At 37.9% G+C, this 17,671-nt stretch overlaps 4 protein-coding genes and 1 long non-coding RNA gene across 5 annotated transcripts; 3 read left to right on the forward strand and 2 right to left on the reverse strand.

The window, feature by feature from the left end:
- The first annotated feature begins 48 nt into the window (after positions 1 to 48).
- On the forward strand, positions 49 to 683 carry LOC128254000 (accessory gland protein Acp53Ea-like). Its single transcript, XM_052982758.1, has 2 exons — positions 49 to 202; positions 262 to 683. Exons 1-2 carry the CDS (start codon positions 110 to 112, stop codon positions 583 to 585), a joined length of 417 nt encoding a protein of 138 aa, XP_052838718.1. The 5' UTR covers positions 49 to 109; the 3' UTR covers positions 586 to 683.
- Positions 684 to 1,412: 729 nt separating this feature from the next.
- Positions 1,413 to 4,815, reverse strand: LOC128253810 (uncharacterized). Its single transcript, XR_008267488.1, has 4 exons — positions 4,768 to 4,815; positions 1,781 to 2,396; positions 1,555 to 1,704; positions 1,413 to 1,495 (listed from the first exon to the last, which is right to left on the reverse strand). It is a non-coding gene; the product is annotated as an uncharacterized LOC128253810 (long non-coding RNA).
- On the forward strand, positions 3,335 to 4,653 carry LOC128253809 (uncharacterized). Its single transcript, XM_052982490.1, has 2 exons — positions 3,335 to 3,804; positions 3,864 to 4,653. Exons 1-2 carry the CDS (start codon positions 3,470 to 3,472, stop codon positions 4,195 to 4,197), a joined length of 669 nt encoding a protein of 222 aa, XP_052838450.1. The 5' UTR covers positions 3,335 to 3,469; the 3' UTR covers positions 4,198 to 4,653.
- A 141-nt stretch (positions 4,816 to 4,956) lies between the features above and the next one.
- Positions 4,957 to 5,634, forward strand: LOC128254054 (uncharacterized). The gene has a single exon (XM_052982842.1). It carries the CDS (start codon positions 4,972 to 4,974, stop codon positions 5,482 to 5,484), a length of 513 nt encoding a protein of 170 aa, XP_052838802.1. The 5' UTR covers positions 4,957 to 4,971; the 3' UTR covers positions 5,485 to 5,634.
- Positions 5,635 to 10,860: 5,226 nt separating this feature from the next.
- On the reverse strand, positions 10,861 to 12,186 carry LOC128253993 (serine protease inhibitor 88Ea-like). The gene is made up of 3 exons (XM_052982751.1): positions 12,136 to 12,186; positions 11,083 to 12,075; positions 10,861 to 11,021 (listed from the first exon to the last, which is right to left on the reverse strand). Exons 1-3 carry the CDS (start codon positions 12,140 to 12,142, stop codon positions 10,906 to 10,908), a joined length of 1,116 nt encoding a protein of 371 aa, XP_052838711.1. The 5' UTR covers positions 12,143 to 12,186; the 3' UTR covers positions 10,861 to 10,905.
- Positions 12,187 to 17,671: the final 5,485 nt, after the last annotated feature.

The following is a 17,671-nucleotide window of genomic DNA, read 5'->3' on the forward strand; positions in this document are numbered from 1 at the left end:
AACTGTAAGTAATGATCTTAAAAATACTAATTAAGTCAGTTACACTTTCATCGTATTACAAACAAGCGTGGTTAAACCATTTAATTCCATTTTTTGGAAAACTATATAAATGGCGATTCATTTCAAAATATCTTTTTATTATTTGCCCAAGTTCCTAAACATGAGGTCCAACCAACTCATCTTCACCACCTTCAGCATGATTGTAAGAATTATTGTACCAAAAGATTTTTGCATCTTAGTAATCTTTTCAAATTTTATAAGCTGCTGGCATCCCTGGTGCCATTTAATGTGGCACAAAAAATCGATCTCGACAAGCTTAGCAGTTGCGCTGAAGTGGCAATCAAAGCTGGCAATTCCTTGGCCTCAAAATCTATACCAAGCATCAGAAAACTCGCAACCTGTGTTAAATTTACTCCTTTGAAGACCAAGAATCTCGATATTGTTGCGCTGGCGCTCCTGGGCTATCAATTCCTGCAAAAGGTTATTGGCAACCAGAAATGTCTCTTGAGCTGCTTAAAGGAATCGTACGAAATGGTATCGCCACATTTGAACAAGATTGTTCAAATGAAGTGTTTGTCATTCTAAAAGCTCAAAAGGTAAAGGCTAACCGTACAGAATCAATTTGTGAATGTAAGAACCAATTTTTTCATCGATAATAAAAATATAAGGGACATGTGACAGCACTTTTGAGTGGTAATTTTTTTAAAACCTAAGATATGTCTGCTGTCTAGGTTTAAAATATGTTTTATGGGTAAATAAATACGCTGATGACTGATCATATGGGTGAAATCCTCACGCCTCATTGGCGGCATTGGTGTGCCCAAAAAGAGTATACCCAAAGGAGGTGTTATGGTAAAAAGAGTAAAAAATGTGTTTCATGCCTTCTTCTTACTAAATATCTAACCATAAAATATTATGTCAGTTTATCAAGCTTGCAGCATTTTCGGTGCAGATGGACTCCCTGATTCAAAAAATGACACTCAAAATAGAAATAGATCATTCTTCAACTTTTCCATACAACTTATAAGAATAGGTTTCCTTATATGAATGATAGAGCTCGACAAAGTTTGAATTAATTGCTAAAAGTTTTGACAACAAAAATTAATTCTTAAAAAATTTGGAGCACATTAATACAACTTGACTATTGAATTTAAAATGTTATATATTACATTTGTATTACATATAAAATCTAAATTAAATTTTCCAAAATGAGTCAAATACACAATTTTTAAAATGTTGAATATTTTCATATTTAAAGTAAATAAAACCGCAATGAATGAAAATTAAAGCGAAACAATTTGAGTTCAAAATATTTGGATTTACTAAGCTTTTTTTATACCAATATACCAACAGCACATTAAAAAAAAAATACAAAATTTTTAAAATACAAGTGTTATTTAACAAATTACATATTAGCTTGTGACCCGCTTTTTAATGTATAAGATGCGATTAATTTTTGTACCTAGGCACACAACCAGTATGACAGTAAAGATAACTAAAAGAAAATTGTACTGTAAAATTATAATCATTTATTTTTTAATTTCAAAAACTTACGCAAACGTAGAAAAATATGCATTTTTAGTTATTTTAGAAACGCAGCACATGTTCGCTGCTTTATATAGAAAAATTTGAAAATATTCGTGACTGTTTAGTTTTTTGATAAGGCCAAGGAACGTGAAAGCAATTATATGGGGAAAATCTTACCTGAAAACGTGACTAAGTTTAAGTGACTGGCCAAAATAAAAGCTCCACTTGCCAGCAGCACCTGCTAAGTAATTACCTCAATTCCATGGTCGGAATCCTTTCCATTGTGGCGGTGGAATTTCATGACAACAAAGGCTGGCCACGCTCAGTGATGCAAATCCCCGGGCAAAATGGCGTTGCATAAGCTTCGACAAGCTGCAAAGTGCTTCTGGAGGGGGTGGATTTTGGACTAGACAAATAAACTTTGGAGGTAAGGATGCTATACCCAAAGATCTTCTGTAATTAGGCAAGATGTCTCTGCTTTTTGCCATTTGCTATTTGGCCACTTTTCCCCCGACAATACCATTTTATGGGCTGTTGTTGGCGGGTTTCTCTTCTCTTTTTTTTATGCTGCTGTTGTAGAAAATGAATAATTCAATAGTCCAGCAGCAGGTCTCCCGACATTGCAACCTCGGACCATCTCGTTGGCAGTAGCCATAATTGAGGTCAGTGAAATCAAATCGCCCGGACCAAGTGGTTAGCTGGTTAGCACTTGCCCAGCGGAGTGTGGAGGAACTGGAAATGGACTTGGAGCTGCTTGGCTGCTCCCTTGGCTCTCATGGCGGCTCCACTTTCAATGGCCAAAAGCGGCCATGGGATCTTTCTCGTGGTCGGTCGGTCGCTTTTGTTTCCGTCAGCCAAAATCACAGCCACTAAAAATAGACAACAATTAAATGCAAATCAATTGCATTGATTTCCCCCTTAGTCAACAGTGGGTAACACTTATAGGTACAAGAGAATCTGAATCTACAAATAAATAATTCAATAAAAAAGACAATCAAATTGAGTAAATTTGTATTGAATTATAGGTTCATTATGCAGGCCAACAAGTGGTTAAAAATCTTCATTAAAAAAATAAACAATATAAAACAGTCCAGTAAAATCAATAACTTGATTGGTAAAGATACAATGTTTTTTAAATTAAATTCATGTCCTCCAAGATATGAAGAAAATTGTAAATTGTAAAAAGAATAGCGCATCATTTAAACACAAATTCCTAAAAATCTATCATTTAAAAGTAAAACTAATTTCAGTTGATGTTATTTTAATTTAAATTCTTTTACTTGAAAAGAAATGAAAAGTGTAAAAAGAAAAAGTGCACACAAAAATGTAAAAGCGCAACATATGTTCTTTACGGTCTACTCAAAATCTTTGAAATCAAACGATTTGAAATAAATTTTAATTTAATTTAAGCAATTTTAATTTAAATTCATTTTCTTAAGAATAGGTTAAGAAAGTCTAAGTCCAGCCTTAACTAAGGGTTAAAGTTGTTATTCAACCTCATACTGTTTTATAAATATTAAATTCGTGAAAAATTGAATTAAAGTAATTTTAATTTAAACTCGTGTTCTTGAAAATAGAAAAGGTTTTATTGTTTTGTCGGAATAATACTAAATCCAGACTTAACTGAAGGTTAAAATGGCTAGTTTAGCCCTTACAAATCACACATCCGTGATAAAACTTAGAGAAGTTCCTTGAGGGTTTTTTAAATAGTTCCCCCTGTACTTGGCACTCCCACTAGTCAAACCCCTTGACATTGTCCCTGTCCGCATCCGATTTATCTGCCAATATATCGGCTATAAAAGCCAGCGAACTGCTCGACCAAAGCCAGACGATACAGTACCTCCGGTCCGCTTCTACCGGCTTGGGATTCAGTTTCATCTAGCCATATATCCATCTTTCCGAAGGGCCATACACACTCACTGTTGAGTTAACCAGAACCAAAATGTTCGACTCAAAGATTAGGGTGCCCAAGTACGACTCGGAGGCGTTCGACAATGTCGAGTACGAGCTGCAGATGACGTACACTTTGGAGACGGATCGCCGGATTATGAGCTTCTACGATGCGATGTGGGGCATGGAGGTGTCCGGCGGCATTGACCAATTCGAGCCGCTGACTATACTAAATGTTTCCCCCACCGGATTGGCTAAAAGGGGAGGAATGCGGGTGGGCGACGAGATCACGCAAATCAACGATGTGCCTGCCTTGGAGATGACTTTCAACGAAGCCCTGCAAATGTTCCGCAAGAACTCGCATTACGTTCGCGTTTATGTGAGGGGGTAAGCTTTGGTTTTAATATGTTTTTACTTTTAGAGTCTTAACTATTTCCAACCCTTAGCGATGACGATGCGCCTGGCGAGGAGGACTGGACCTGCGATTGCTGGTTCAAGCCCAGGAAGCCCTGGCGTCGCGATTTCACACCCATTCAGTGGACCTTCCCCTGGAACGATCGTCGCAAGCCCGTGTACAAAGAGTCCAACTGCTTCATGGTGCCCAGCAAAATGGAGGAGAAGATTCGGGCCAGACGTGCCGCCACCTCGGCTGTTCACAAAAAAGAGGAGCTGGCTCCACACACTCGCTCCCTGACGCCCACGCCCAGGCCCAAGAATCAGCCGGGTCCCAATCTTCTGGAGACTGTGCTCCGACCACGAGGACCTCCGCCAAGGGATTAGGAAAGCGATCCGTTGCAGATAAAACTGGCCAAGTCACAAGCAGATGCAGGCAGCGTACTATCCGCTGCAGTGCATCCGGATTACGGATAAAAAAGTAGGCAGACTGCTGTATAGCCAGTGGAAGTGCCTTACAAAAAACCTGCGAAACGGTTTTGAAGATTGTTCTCATGAGGACAGTGTCTTAATCCTGCCCAGAAACAAACAATTTTCTCAATTTATGGAGAAAAGAATGCAGTGCTTAGAGAGTATCTAAAACATAGATGGCAGGCATCTGTGCAAACAGTTGAAGTGCCAACTTAAACTATGAGCTGAGATTTTTAAGAGGTTTCTAAGGGAACTCTGTCAAAATGCAACCTTACAAAAAGTATACAAGTGTTAAGAATTTCCAAGATTATTCTACAAGGAATACTGTCGAAATGTTTATATAACAGTATCAAATAAATATATAACCACTGATTTGGGAATTTAATTTGTTAGCATGTATGTTATATATTGTATTGTTGGGTGAACAAAAAATCAATACGTTACTTTAATGCTAAATTTAAGTAAATAAATGGCCTTACTGTTCACCTATGAACTTGCTGTGAATATCAATTTCTAACTCTTGTCTTCTTTGTCACAGAGCTATAAAATGACTAAATGATACAAGCTTAGCTTATGGTCTAGAAATAAGACCAAAAGCCAATCAGTTAGTTCCACTCGCTGCATTACCAAATTTACTAATGTGGTAATGTGTCGCCCATCCATCCATTTGCTTTTTACAGCAGTGCCGGCATGAGGTTTAGCATTTTAGTGGCTGCTCTCTTCTGTCAGATTCTGCTGCAAGCCCATGGTTTTGACCATGATCACGCCTACAGGACCTGCGAAGGTAAAGTCTACTACGATTGCTACGACTTCTGCCGCAGGGGCTGCTCCGAAACCATGGGCAGGTGTGTGCATCGCTGCCTGAATGGATGCGGATGTGTTGCGGGCTCAATCATACGCAACAACGGGGGCTGCAAGAGGGTGATAAAGTGCACCAGTGATGATCAAGACTCTGCTTCGATGGAAAATCAAGACTATTCGGGGCAATACGTGACAGATTGGTGGGAGGAGATGCAGCCTATGCTTGAAACTGCATTAAAAAAAGCAGTTCCGGCTTTATTGGAAGGTACTTCGAATCGAGGCCGGGCTAATGATATTCCCCCCGGGGAATCGATCGAGTGGAGTAGGGATGTGGAGCCTGTTCTGCTACCTGCCCTCAATCAGCACCCGGGCTTGGAAAAAATACTGGAAAAACGACGCTAGAGGAGCACTTGATGAAGAAAATAATCTGATGAACTAATAAAAAACAATCGAATTTTCTCTAAAATAATTAAAATATGGGAATTATTTTAATTATCAATTCCTTTTAGAATAATATTTGTTGCGCAAGTCAAACGGCTTGAAAAAATTATAAACTAGAAACTATCATTTCAATTAAAATTTACTTCTTTTACTTCTTAAATGTTAAAAAAAAATATAAAATTACATATATATACATTTTAAGCAAAAAAAATTCCATTACCTTTGGATTTAGGAGTACAAGGTGTAATATTTGAAGCTAGGAAAGTTGTCATTTCTTGGCAATTCAGTTGAAAGAAGTTTCTAATATAAATAAAAAGGTGCATACAATATTGCAAGAAATTTATGTATTTTAATTCATTTCAATGACTAGGCTTAGATCAGAATTTTATTGATCAAGAGAACTACAAGTGAATTACAAGAAAATGCTAATTAACAATGCCCGAAATTCATAACACAATAAATTCCAGACAGCTTGATAATATTAACATTCAAAAATAAACAATATATATTAGAGCTTCAATGAGTGTATGTAAATATATGGAAAGTTAGTAAACTAGTGCCAGTGCTGAAAAGCCTCAAGCTATTTATTGAAAAATTACCAAACAGCTCACTTTTATTGAGACCCCACATACATTTTTATCATTATTTGATTCGATGGCTTTTGATTCCAATAAATAATGCCTAAGGGCAAGTTACAATTACTTATAATTAATTTATGAAATTAACTTCCGCAGAAATTATCAAACTGTTGTTATCGATTTGTTGTGAAAATACCTAATATATTTATTTATGGATCAATTAATTTAAGTCAATATAGATATATCTATGCTGTACTTACTGTACTATGCTGTAAGTTAAGTGAAAGCATTCAGCTGCTGGCGAAACTTAAATTTCTGTACGAACCTCTCCTTTTTCCTTCAAGCAACAAAATGCTAATTGCTGATTTAAGCAAAGTACACATTCATGGCTTCGTAAATACAAAGCCATGAATCAGAAATATTATGTTTGCCAAATGAGAAGGCGGTAGAAATGCAAATCGTGCGAATCTCATCTCATTTGGCTCCAGTTTACGTAGAGATGTAGAGCAACTTTCTGCAGAAGGCTTTATTAAGCATATAATTCAATTTTCATTATTCAAAGGAGGCAAAGGGGAGTAGATATTGTGCATGTTCTTGTTGGTTTTCCGGAATACTTCAAAATGTTGGCCTCCAACAACTACACAGCACATATAAAGGCACAAGCCGCATTATGTACACTTGAAGAATTCTGATATGACTTAAATAGAAAAAAAAGGTTTCCAAAATTAGAGAACCATTACGTTACGTTACGATCATAATGTTATTACAATTCAATGCTAGCCGTAGTCCACATAATCTATGTCAATCCGTTATATATTCAAATAAAATGGAGATCGAGTTTTATTTTCTTAAAAAAAAATAATAACATAAGGACTGAAAAGTTTAAAATTATACCGAATAAAGGCTTTACTGGTATAGTTAGACCATTTCTAGTTGCTTTCCGTGACCATGACTTTGTTGTTAAAAAAACCAAAACTAATATTGACTATTTTCGGTCCCTGGCCAAAATAAAAAAAAATTCTTCATTTACTGGAATCTGATTGTGTGAGTATTGGGGGGTAATGGGGTAAATTTCTTTCAGTGGTTTTCTAGGCTGAAACAAGGAGTGTTTCTGCTGCAATTAATTGAATGAAAAGCAGTGGATTCCATCTTGATGAAGTCCTTAACCCTAACGTGCGGGCTGGATCCATTTCGATGCCAGTTTTGTAAGCGGCATAACGCAAAATGGCAGCGAGGGTTAAGCTCACCACAATGGCCTGCCAAAGCAAACGGAATCGGAACCGTAATTAATATTAATTTAAAACGAATATCAAACAGAAAGAGGTAAGTGGGTGCAGGAATGGAAGTAAAAATAAAAATTCCGCGAGTGAATTTTTAATTGGCGGACGAATTCAACTTTGTGCCCCTAATGATGAAAATGATGAATGGAAATTTTCGTTTTGACTTTCCGTTCGAGTAGAGTTTTGATTAATGCCTTAATCGAAGCGAAATTGATGAAAATTGAAGCACTTTTTTAACCTCTTCTATTTTTTTAAGAACTCTTATTCCGCAGCGCATTGAAAACTTTAATGTGCCAAGTAATGCCAACGATTTTCACTGGTTGTTAAAGTTTTCACTTTTCTGCAGCTGATTCAGCGATAAAGTTGCCGTGACAAAAAAACTAATTTTCATCCTAATCACAATAATAATAATGGGGCTTGGCCTGGCACTTTAAAAAGCGAACCCCAAAAGCAATCTATGCAGACACAAACAAAAAAAAAATGAAGGTAAAAGAAAAACAGGTTCGCCATTGGGATTGGGCAAACATTTCCCAATGTCGATTGCGATGATGACGATGATGCCAAACGAGCTGCGGATGTCGTGGGAATCTTGGCCAGCTAAAAGCTGAAAACTTGTCAAAGCGAATGCCATGGAAAATTAGCAAAAATCATTGCAAATCAAATGAAAGACATGACAGGCCGCAAAGAAACTTTTCAGCCAGCATCGAAACGCCAGAGATTGAGTGCCGTACATCAAAGTTCAAAAGTGTCAAACGTTGTAGCCACCTTCTGCACTCCTCCGCCGTCCCCTGGATATGGAGCCCACTCATCCACTTTTTCTGGGGAACTTTTGAGGGCGCCGAGAATGGGCACACACTCCAAAGTCGAAACTCCAAGCTCCAAACTGGTCGACTGTCTGGTCCGGGGCTTAAGCCAATTTATAGTTTGTGTGGTGCCGGGCGACATCGATGCTGTTTTCCCAATGCCATCGGCTAGGACGCTTTAAAAGTTTGCCTCTACATCTGCCTTTGCCTGTGCACACAGAAAAACACAATCGAAGTTGCACAACTAGAACCATAAACCACCAAAGCGTTAGTTACGAACTTTAAGTTTTATACATTTTTCTGTGCTGCCATAAAATGTTTTTAAAGTTAGAAAACAATTCTAGTGGCGGAAGTAAGGGACTTTAACTGAGATTTGGATTATAATTCAACCATAAGTCGATTTTATTACTGAACATTATTCGAGCAGTTAACAACTCTGATTTCAACATATTTAAACATAATTTGACTGTTAGCTTTTTAAGTTTTCTTTCGTTTAAGTTTTCAATTTTCCATTAATATTCAGTAAATCAATATTCAATAAGTTAAAAGCATTAGTTACGACCACTTGAAGTTTATGTTTTATATTGTTTTGTGTTGCTATGAAATAAATTTTTAAAGTTGTAAAGAAAAGGGATTTTAACAGAGATTTGGATTATATATATTATTCGTAAGAAAATTTTATTACTAAGTATTCAACAAATTTGTTAAAAAAATTTAACACGATTTCATTATTAATAAAGTGTTTATTTGTTTAAGTTTTTTACTTAAGATTTCGTTCTGTTCTTTGTTTATTTACTTGTCTAGTTAGAATATTATATTTATAGAATTTAAAAAAAAAGAAATTTAAAATGTTATATTAAGGAATAATTGTTATTTCTTTTTCTCTGGGTGTGATTTTCCCCTGGGTTTGGCTGCTGCTTTTTCCCAATGCTAACCAACAAGGTCGTGAGGTGAGCTGTGAGCCGAGATCTGGTAGCTGGGACTATCAGCTTGGACAAACATGGGAGTACGTATGCGCCGTGTGTTCGAGTGGCAGGGGAAACTTGAGCTGTGTCAAATGTGGGTCAATCTTAAGCTAACCAAATAAACGATTTGTCCGAAACCAGAAGCAAGTCGTGCAGTAAAGAGGCCAGATGAGATTGAATTGGGCTTGAAGCTGGGAAAAATGCAGAAGGGCTGAGGAAAATTGAGAAAAAATTTGTAAGAACAGATTATTTGTTATGACAACAGTGTGCGAAGAAAATGAATTGCTTTGATAACATAAAAGGTTTTTTTTAAATTAAGTAGCTATATGAAAAGGGAGCTCATGATTAATCAAATACTCATGTGTCGATTGATAATGCTCATATTTTATAGACAATGTTGATAAGCTTGTATCTTTATGGGTGTTTTGGATGAATGGGCAAAAAAAACTATAAGGTTTCCTCCCATGGTTGTAAATTGTGTTTTTCTATTTTGTATATATAATTGCTGTATTGTGAGTCGTAATCATAATATATTTTACATTTATTTTCAGAACTGTTGAATATTTTTGTATGAATATTTGATTTATTCCGACTGCCTCAATTCCGATCGCTCTTACGAACTGCAACAATTGTTGGCTGCACTGCTGGCACTCTTCAATTTTCATCCACTCTGCCTGGCAGCCCAATAAATCCTGGAGCCCCTCGACGTCAACTCCAGGGCCTGGCTACTCTGGATACTCTGGATATGCTGGATATTGTTCACATTCAGCTCCTCCGGGCTGACAGCATCAGAGCCCGGTTTTTTTGCCTGCATGAATATTTCATGAATGCCACTTCTCGCAAATAAAGTTGTTTGGCAGTCACATTTTGTTGCCGCTGTGGCCGCTGATGTTCCCGATGCCAATGCCGATGCGAATGCCGTTTCCCGTGTCAATCAATTCATGCAGACAAGAGACCCCTTGACTTTAGGACATATATTCATGCCAACCTTCCTCCTCCTCCTTTCGCTTTAACATTACGCATACGTCGCATAAGCCGCCCGCTAAACATGCCATCAAGGGGGCGGGGATGGGGGCGGCCAGAGCGAAACATTTTTATCGCTGTCAGGAATTCTCACAAACACAAACAGCAGCAGCAGCAGAAGCAGCAACAACTAAAACAGGAGCAGCAGTGGCAAACACAGTAGCCACACCAGCAACAATTCACTTTGGTCATTAGCATAAGAGGCGGGGGAATTTGCCGGCCAACGATGCTCTTAATTACACATTCCTAATGTGGGTCATTCCGACGCGAAACCCAAAAGACAGGCTGTGGATGATGTTTTCGCAGTAGGAGCCGGAAATTAAGATCTATCAGGGCAACGAGTCACAGATTAAATATCGTGACGATGATGTTTCAGTTGGGCGAACGTCTTTAGCTAATTAATGGCTTCCTTTGGAATCTGCGAATTTATTTTTAAAGAAATTCCTTAGAAAGACAAGAGATTGTTATTTTAGGTATTTGATTTGAGTTTGTTTCCTTTTTTAATAAGATTAAATAGCGTGACGATGATATTTTATGATGACTTCATTCCAGAGGGTAGTTCAATTTTATTTATTTTATTTATTTTCTGTACCTTGTTCTAAAGGTATAATACGGATCAAGAAATAAGCTATATAGCAATAAAAAAATGTGTTTATTTCAAGAAAGATTAAAGTAAAATTAGCCATTTATAAATATATATTTCACTAGAGTTAAGAACATTTATAATCAAGTCTTACGGACCTAAAAACTCGCCACTGAAAAGAAGCTGCGATTCGTTAAGAATTGAGAAAAAGAATGGGCGATCCGCAATGAACGTCAGCTTCTCTGTTTCTGACTCCAGTGGGGAAGCTATTAAGTAAAAACAAATACATAAATACGCAGAAAAATGTATAAATAAGACTTAATTTACAATGCGCAATTTCAAAAGGTTCCTCGTTGATGCCGAACTCATCGATTCGAATAGATGTGGCATGCACCATGCTTGAAAGCTTAATTTTGCTAGAAGTAAGTTTGCTGAAGTCAGCATTTTTCTGATGAACCCGACGAATACCCATTCCGTTGAGGGCTCTGGGCACAAGTTCGGCGCGATATTCGAACTCGATCTTGGGCATCTGCACCTCCACGAACTCCATTTTTCCCTTTTTTAATAGTTCAAGAGGATTGTATTGATTAGGAATCTCATAGGATTTCTTATCAATAACCTGGCGACTTAGTAGAATGAGCAGGGTGAGATTGTGATTCAGCGGCAGGTGTAGCAGTTGCAATCCATCAAACTCACTAAACAGAAAGTTACCTACTATTGACATAAAATCAATGGCCACCGGTCGTATCCCGCCGTGTTCATCGAGCTGGCTATGGAAAACCCGCAATCCGGAGTTTTTGGGCTCAAAATTGTGGATCCAATGAGCGGTCATGGTGGCGGTTCCAACAGAAATCAGTTCTGTATCCCAATTTATATAACGTCGCTGCAGGATAGAGGGAAAATAGGAACTCTGGTGGGTCTCTTTCAAGGCTTCATTGAACTTATACAGACTGCGTCTCGGGTAGATAAAGTCTATAAACTGAAGTGTGGCTAGGTTCTCAATGGCTTTTATTCCGGAATCGAGTACTTCAGTTCCAGCTCTTAAGAGCAGTGTATTCGTGTGGTTAAACCACAAGCTTTCACTTATATTTCGAAGTGGCCGTACATATAAGCCATTGAACTCCTTATGGGTTTCACCATCTGTCAAAACTGAAAGGGTTTCGAGAGCCGTCAGCACTACCGGATGACAGATGAGAACGCCAGGTGGAATATGTTTGGGACCCGATACCCATTTGTGTATAAGTTGGGTAGTTAAGCTGGGGCTTGAAATGCCACTACCCAAAAATAAAAGCAGTACGATAAGATTCAACCATTGTGGATCTGAAATAAAGTTGATCTAAAATAATAGTGTTATCAATTGCTTATTTATTCTTTAGTTACATTTCATTTTCTGACTTCTAGGTTTGCTTCATATGATATTTTTCTGTGAACTAATTTTAGTCATATAGATTAAGTAGGTACTGGAATTAGTTACACTTTTATCCTCGATATTATAAAAAGCTTAGCTAATCGCTTTTTAATTGGTGTTAAATTTTTTTTTTTAAATATAGAGAACATTAGATACATAGTTTTGCTCCTATTTAATTTAGTTACTTTAAAATGATTTTTATGAATTTCTATTAAATTTGAGTCAAAGCCTTTAAAGTCCAACTAAATTTTAGGTGTTCATGGATAATTATATAAATTTAAAACCATGTATATCTGTATTAATATTATCAGGGCTAAGCTAATCGCTATTAAATTGGACTAAAGTGTTTGAAGTCCAACAAAGACATAATATATAAATATAAAATGTATTCTCTTGGCATTGTTTAACCTTTTCCAAGGGATACTAAATCGTCTAGCTGTTTCGGAGAAGCTTCATCTTAGTGCACTTCATTAACACCATATAAATGGATCTTGGCTTGAAAAACGACTTGAACTCTGAACCCACAGTTCTCAAAATTCAGGCTCCGACGAACGCGAAATTAATTAACGTTGCTGCAAACTTTGGCCACTACAATCTTTTGTCATAGTTTTCCACCCGTTCCATTTGGTGACCCGCCTGCAACTTCGTTTACACTCCTCGTCTTAAGTTTTTCACAACGGAAAAATGTCACGCAAATAACAAAAGCAACGTTTTCCGCAGGGGGGTGGGGGGTTAAAAGCGTTCAGTAGAGTGGGCAAACAAAACTTAAAACTGGCTGGCAGCCATTTTGCGCAAAGTGTTTCAGTTTCAGTCCGATCCACTGCATCCTCTTATCCTTCCATTTTCCCGAAAAACAAGAGCTCCCCGAGGACAGTCGTTCATTTGGCCTTTTTTTTTGCCTCACAAAAAGCGGCAAAGCGGGCGGGAAATTCCTTCGCATTTGTTTTTCTTCCGCTGGACCTTCACTTTCTTGGAAGAAACCGCAGATCCCTTTAATTATTTGTTACCCACTGTCCAGAGCAATTAAATGTTAAGTGCGACCAAAAAGAAAACTCAAGGAAAGGGAAAAAATTTCCCAAGGCATAAATCGCGGGACTTTATTGCAATTGGAGTAATCGCTGCGTTTCAATTGTTTCATCCGCGTGTTTGTTTCCCAGCTTGTTTGCTTGTTTGTTTGTAGCTGTGTGTTTGCCGCCAAAATTGAATTTCTCTCTTGCTGAGCGGAAAACAATAAACAAGCCAAGTGAAAAGGCGACGTAGCGCAGCGGACAGAAGGAGAAAGGGAGAAAGATGAATGGCCCAAGAGGAAGGAAAGCCAAGGTAACCAAGTTGCGTATACGCCACGTTGCTCTCGAGCTGAGTTTTGTTGTATGCAGCTCTTTGCAATAGGACTTAGTTGATTTGATTAGCGGCTTGGCGAAGGATTAAAATCATACAGAGCTTCACAAAGTTTTAATGCAAACATAGATTTGATTTTATTTTATTTTAAGGAAACGGAATATTTGAAAAAACAAATGTTTAAGTTAAGTTTATGTAAAATAAAATTAAGTGCAACAATTTTTTAATAAACATCAATGAGACAAAAAACGTTTAAGGTAAAGGGTTTTTAATTTTTGAAATTTTGTTCAAGGCTGGTAATGATACATAATAATAAGTAATTGCTTAAATACTACCAAATATTAACAGAAATGCTTAAAATATGTTTTTTCTTCTTTTTTTATATTTTTTTCTTTATATTTTTTAATAGTAATTTAATGTTAAATATTAATTGAATATGCATAAAACTATCGTTTTAGTATAACATGTCGTGTGAGTAATTTTTACAAACTTTTTAAGACCATTATGAATCTTTTTAAACTTAAAATAAATTATTTTAAAGTTTAAATTCATTTATTGCTTCCAAAAACTTATAACACTTAACACGCTTATCTTTATACCGTTTTTTTTTAAATATTTGAAAGAAAAAAAGTGGTATCGAATAAATGGAGTTGAAGTACTTTAATTCGGGCTTTCAGGGTATCTCAAAAGTCACCTCAGCCAAAATATTTAGCATTACCCTTTTCCCAAGGGCTTTTTGCTCGCCTGGTGTCGCTTTTCTTGGCACATTGTTTGGCCGAAACGGAAGGAAACACTTTCATTATCACTTTGGCGCTGCAAATTTATGGCGTCAGCCGAGCGAAGTCGCGACTCCTGGGAGGCCAACTCACGTATCCCTCGATGTCGCAGTGCGAGGAGCGTGCAAAATGTAAAGTAAAGCGGAAAACGATAAAGGCATTACCACCGCGAACGGTTGTGCAATCCCCATGACCAATCGATGTCGGCTGATGTGTGGGGAGTCAGTGTCTGGCCGGGATTACGGCAGTTCAAGACGAGCCATGGCGGCTTTTGTTGGCTTACTATCTTTGGGCCTTTTTTTCGGAGCTATCCAGGCTGAAGAAGCCGACGAGGTTGAGGAAACGCCCGAGGCAAGACGGAAATGGGGTGGGCAGTATGGAGATTACAACTTTGCCGGATTACTATATAACCATGTTGCGTCTACGTTGGATGGCGACCAGGGATTCTTAATCTCACCACTGGGCATTTCGCAGGCCCTGGGATTGCTTCTTTTCGCTGTGGGTCCAAAATCGGCGGCCGAAATCGATGGCCTTCTATTCCCAAAAGGTGCGAATGCAAGTGGCTTGCGACCTCGTCATTTTCTGCAGAGTGGTAAACTGACGTACGCGACAGTGGCTTCGTTGCGACCGGATGTCTATATTGATCCCGGCTTCCTAACGGATGCTGCTGAACTGGATTCGTACGTTTACAGGACACACTTTGCACGACGGGACCTAAAGTCCTTGAACACTTTTCTCAAATCGAAGTCCCAGGGAATTGACGTCAACCTACAGTACTTACTGGACGATTATTATCCTGCGAATCGGCTGTTATTTTTCAATGTCTTGGAATTTGAGGCACAGTTCAGGTATGGCTTTAATATTGAAAAGCGAGCTTTAGTGGCCAAAAGGACCTTGGCTTGGCATGGACACATTCCGGAGCTAAGAAGTCGAGTCCTTGGGACTACCTTTAACGGAATCCAGTGCTCTGCTGCTGATCCTGCTACCCATTCGTAAGGCAAGTGTGCAGATGGTTGAGCGTAGACTAAGCACAGTGGATGTGCGAAAGCTACGCAGCCGATTGAATATAACCCTAATGAACATCAGCCTGCCCAAGGTGGAGATACGGCAGCTCCTCCAGTTACGAGAACCTCTGAGAAAAGCTGGAATAACCACTGCCTTCAACAAGACCACCGCCGATCTCAATGCCTTCAGAACGGAGCTGCCATTGGATGACGTTATAGTTTTCACGAAAATCAACATCTTTAGTCAAGGCATCAATGTGGGCACTTCGAATACCACCAAAAGCGAGCAAATTGCCCAGCAGGAGACGGATAACGAGCGAGCATTCGTCAGGGAGGAGAAACCCCTGCAATTCGAGGCTCTGAGACCGTTTATTTATGCGGTCGTGGATTCGCGACATGTCTACCTAATGGGTCGCCATATCCCGACTTTGTGATTGTGAGCTCTGGAAAATGGTGAAATTAACTCAAAATGCAATAAATAAATAAACAGTTAACTGTAATGGTCGTTGTATATTGGCACTAAATCACTTATCTATTTTGTTATTTCAAAACTGAAATGAAAACTTCGGCCGGTCGTAATAAACAGTATTGGATTTCTTTTTGTAACTAGGTAAGGCACAAGGTAATTGCAAAAATAAGCACTTAGATATATTAAAAAATACATTTTTCAAGTGTCTAGTTAAGGAAAAATATACAAAAAACGTATACAAAAACAAATTATATCTTGCATATGCGATGGAATTAACTTATCTTCGAGTTGCTGTGAAATTATGCCATTTTTTATAAGCATATGTGCAAAAATAACACAAAATTAAATTTTTAGGTATTAAGCTTACTTGAAAACAGAAATAAATAAAAATAAAATACTGCTTTTGGTCGTAGTAAACTAATTAGTTATATTTTTCTAGTTTTTCTATTATTTTTCATTCCCTTATTCACTTCAGTGGGTTTGTCTTGGCCAACTTTGTCGGTGGTCAGCTATAACAATTTGCGAAAATTAGCCAAGGTGTTTTATGGTCATTACCATCGACTCACCCCTCTCTCTCTCTTTGTAGGAAAACAGTCATCGGATGAAGGAGCCGTGGCACTTCGAAGTGGATTGTTGTCCGGCAATGTGAAAATGTTTACTTTTTCTTCGGTTTGCTTTTCCAACACTCTATGCCACTCGTTTGGCTGCCTTTGGGGGCTTTTTAATTGAGGTCTAAGCTGTAATTAAGCAGCTCGGCCTTTTGCCATGTGCTCTAATTCTATTTTTGCAGTTTAATGAAGTCCTTGGCTGCAGGACGTTCCTCCGCTCGTCGGCTAGTCCTTCGTCGTTCGTCCTCTCGTTACCTGTCACCTGGGCAAATTGGCTGGCATTATTCATTCACTGTCCTTTAAAGCTCTGGCCCAGGCTGACGATATAGCCTGCCAGCCGGTCGTTGTTCTGACCCGGCTTAAATGCCAATATATCACTGGCTAACAAAGCCGCCTGTCCGGTGAATTTGTGAGCAAGATTATAGGTGTGGATTTCTAAAAGCTAAAATTTAATGAACTTTTTTGGCTACTACTCATTTAATTAATAAACTATTAACAACTGTTGAGTAATTAATAGCTAAAAACATTATGTTCATAAGCTTGTAAGTTTGTAAAACTAATTCCTGTGAATATAATAAATATTTTATATATATTATTGCCAAATTAAATTGCAGAAAAAAGTAAATTTATTTTTATTTTTTCAAGGACATTGAAGAGCACTAATATTTCCACCACCACTGTTTAAAGATACCTGCAGTGTGTTAGTGCTGTGGATTATAACATGCATCACACACACACATGTCTTCAGAGGATACTAATTATGATTGCGGTGGCAAGGCAAGGACATTGAAGCCTCTGTTCGTCCTAGCACCTGCATCAGCCAGATGAGTAAATAGCTGAGTGTGTGTGTGTGAGCATAAGCCGATGTTTGTGAATGGAGAAGCTTTAAAAGCATCCACACAACTCCAATAAATGGCGTCCGTAGTGAAAGGATATTCCTTCTTTGATGGGATTAAAGCTTTGGCTGAAAGAAAAATGTTCCAGCAGCTCTCCTTAATCTTCTTACCGCTGGCTAATTAAATTGTGCTCTCTCTCTCAAGTTTTTGGTTAGCTTTTGGGATTTTTTCAGTTGCCTTTCCTTAGATGTTTAAGGGAAGAAAACTTAGTTTTAATTAAATAAAGATATATACAACTAGGTTACTTAAAATAGTTGTGCTTTAAGTACTTCCATAGTTTAATTTAATTTATATATTTACTAGTTTACTGACATTTTGGATTAAGAATTAACTTAGTAGAATTTTACCATGGTTAATGGCCCCAATTTACCTTCGATTATTGAATTTTGATCAGCATACCCCATCATTGGCAAAATC

The sequence above is a fragment of the Drosophila gunungcola genome (assembly GCF_025200985.1).
Source record: "Drosophila gunungcola strain Sukarami chromosome 2R unlocalized genomic scaffold, Dgunungcola_SK_2 000004F, whole genome shotgun sequence".
NCBI lineage: Eukaryota > Metazoa > Arthropoda > Insecta > Diptera > Drosophilidae > Drosophila > Drosophila gunungcola.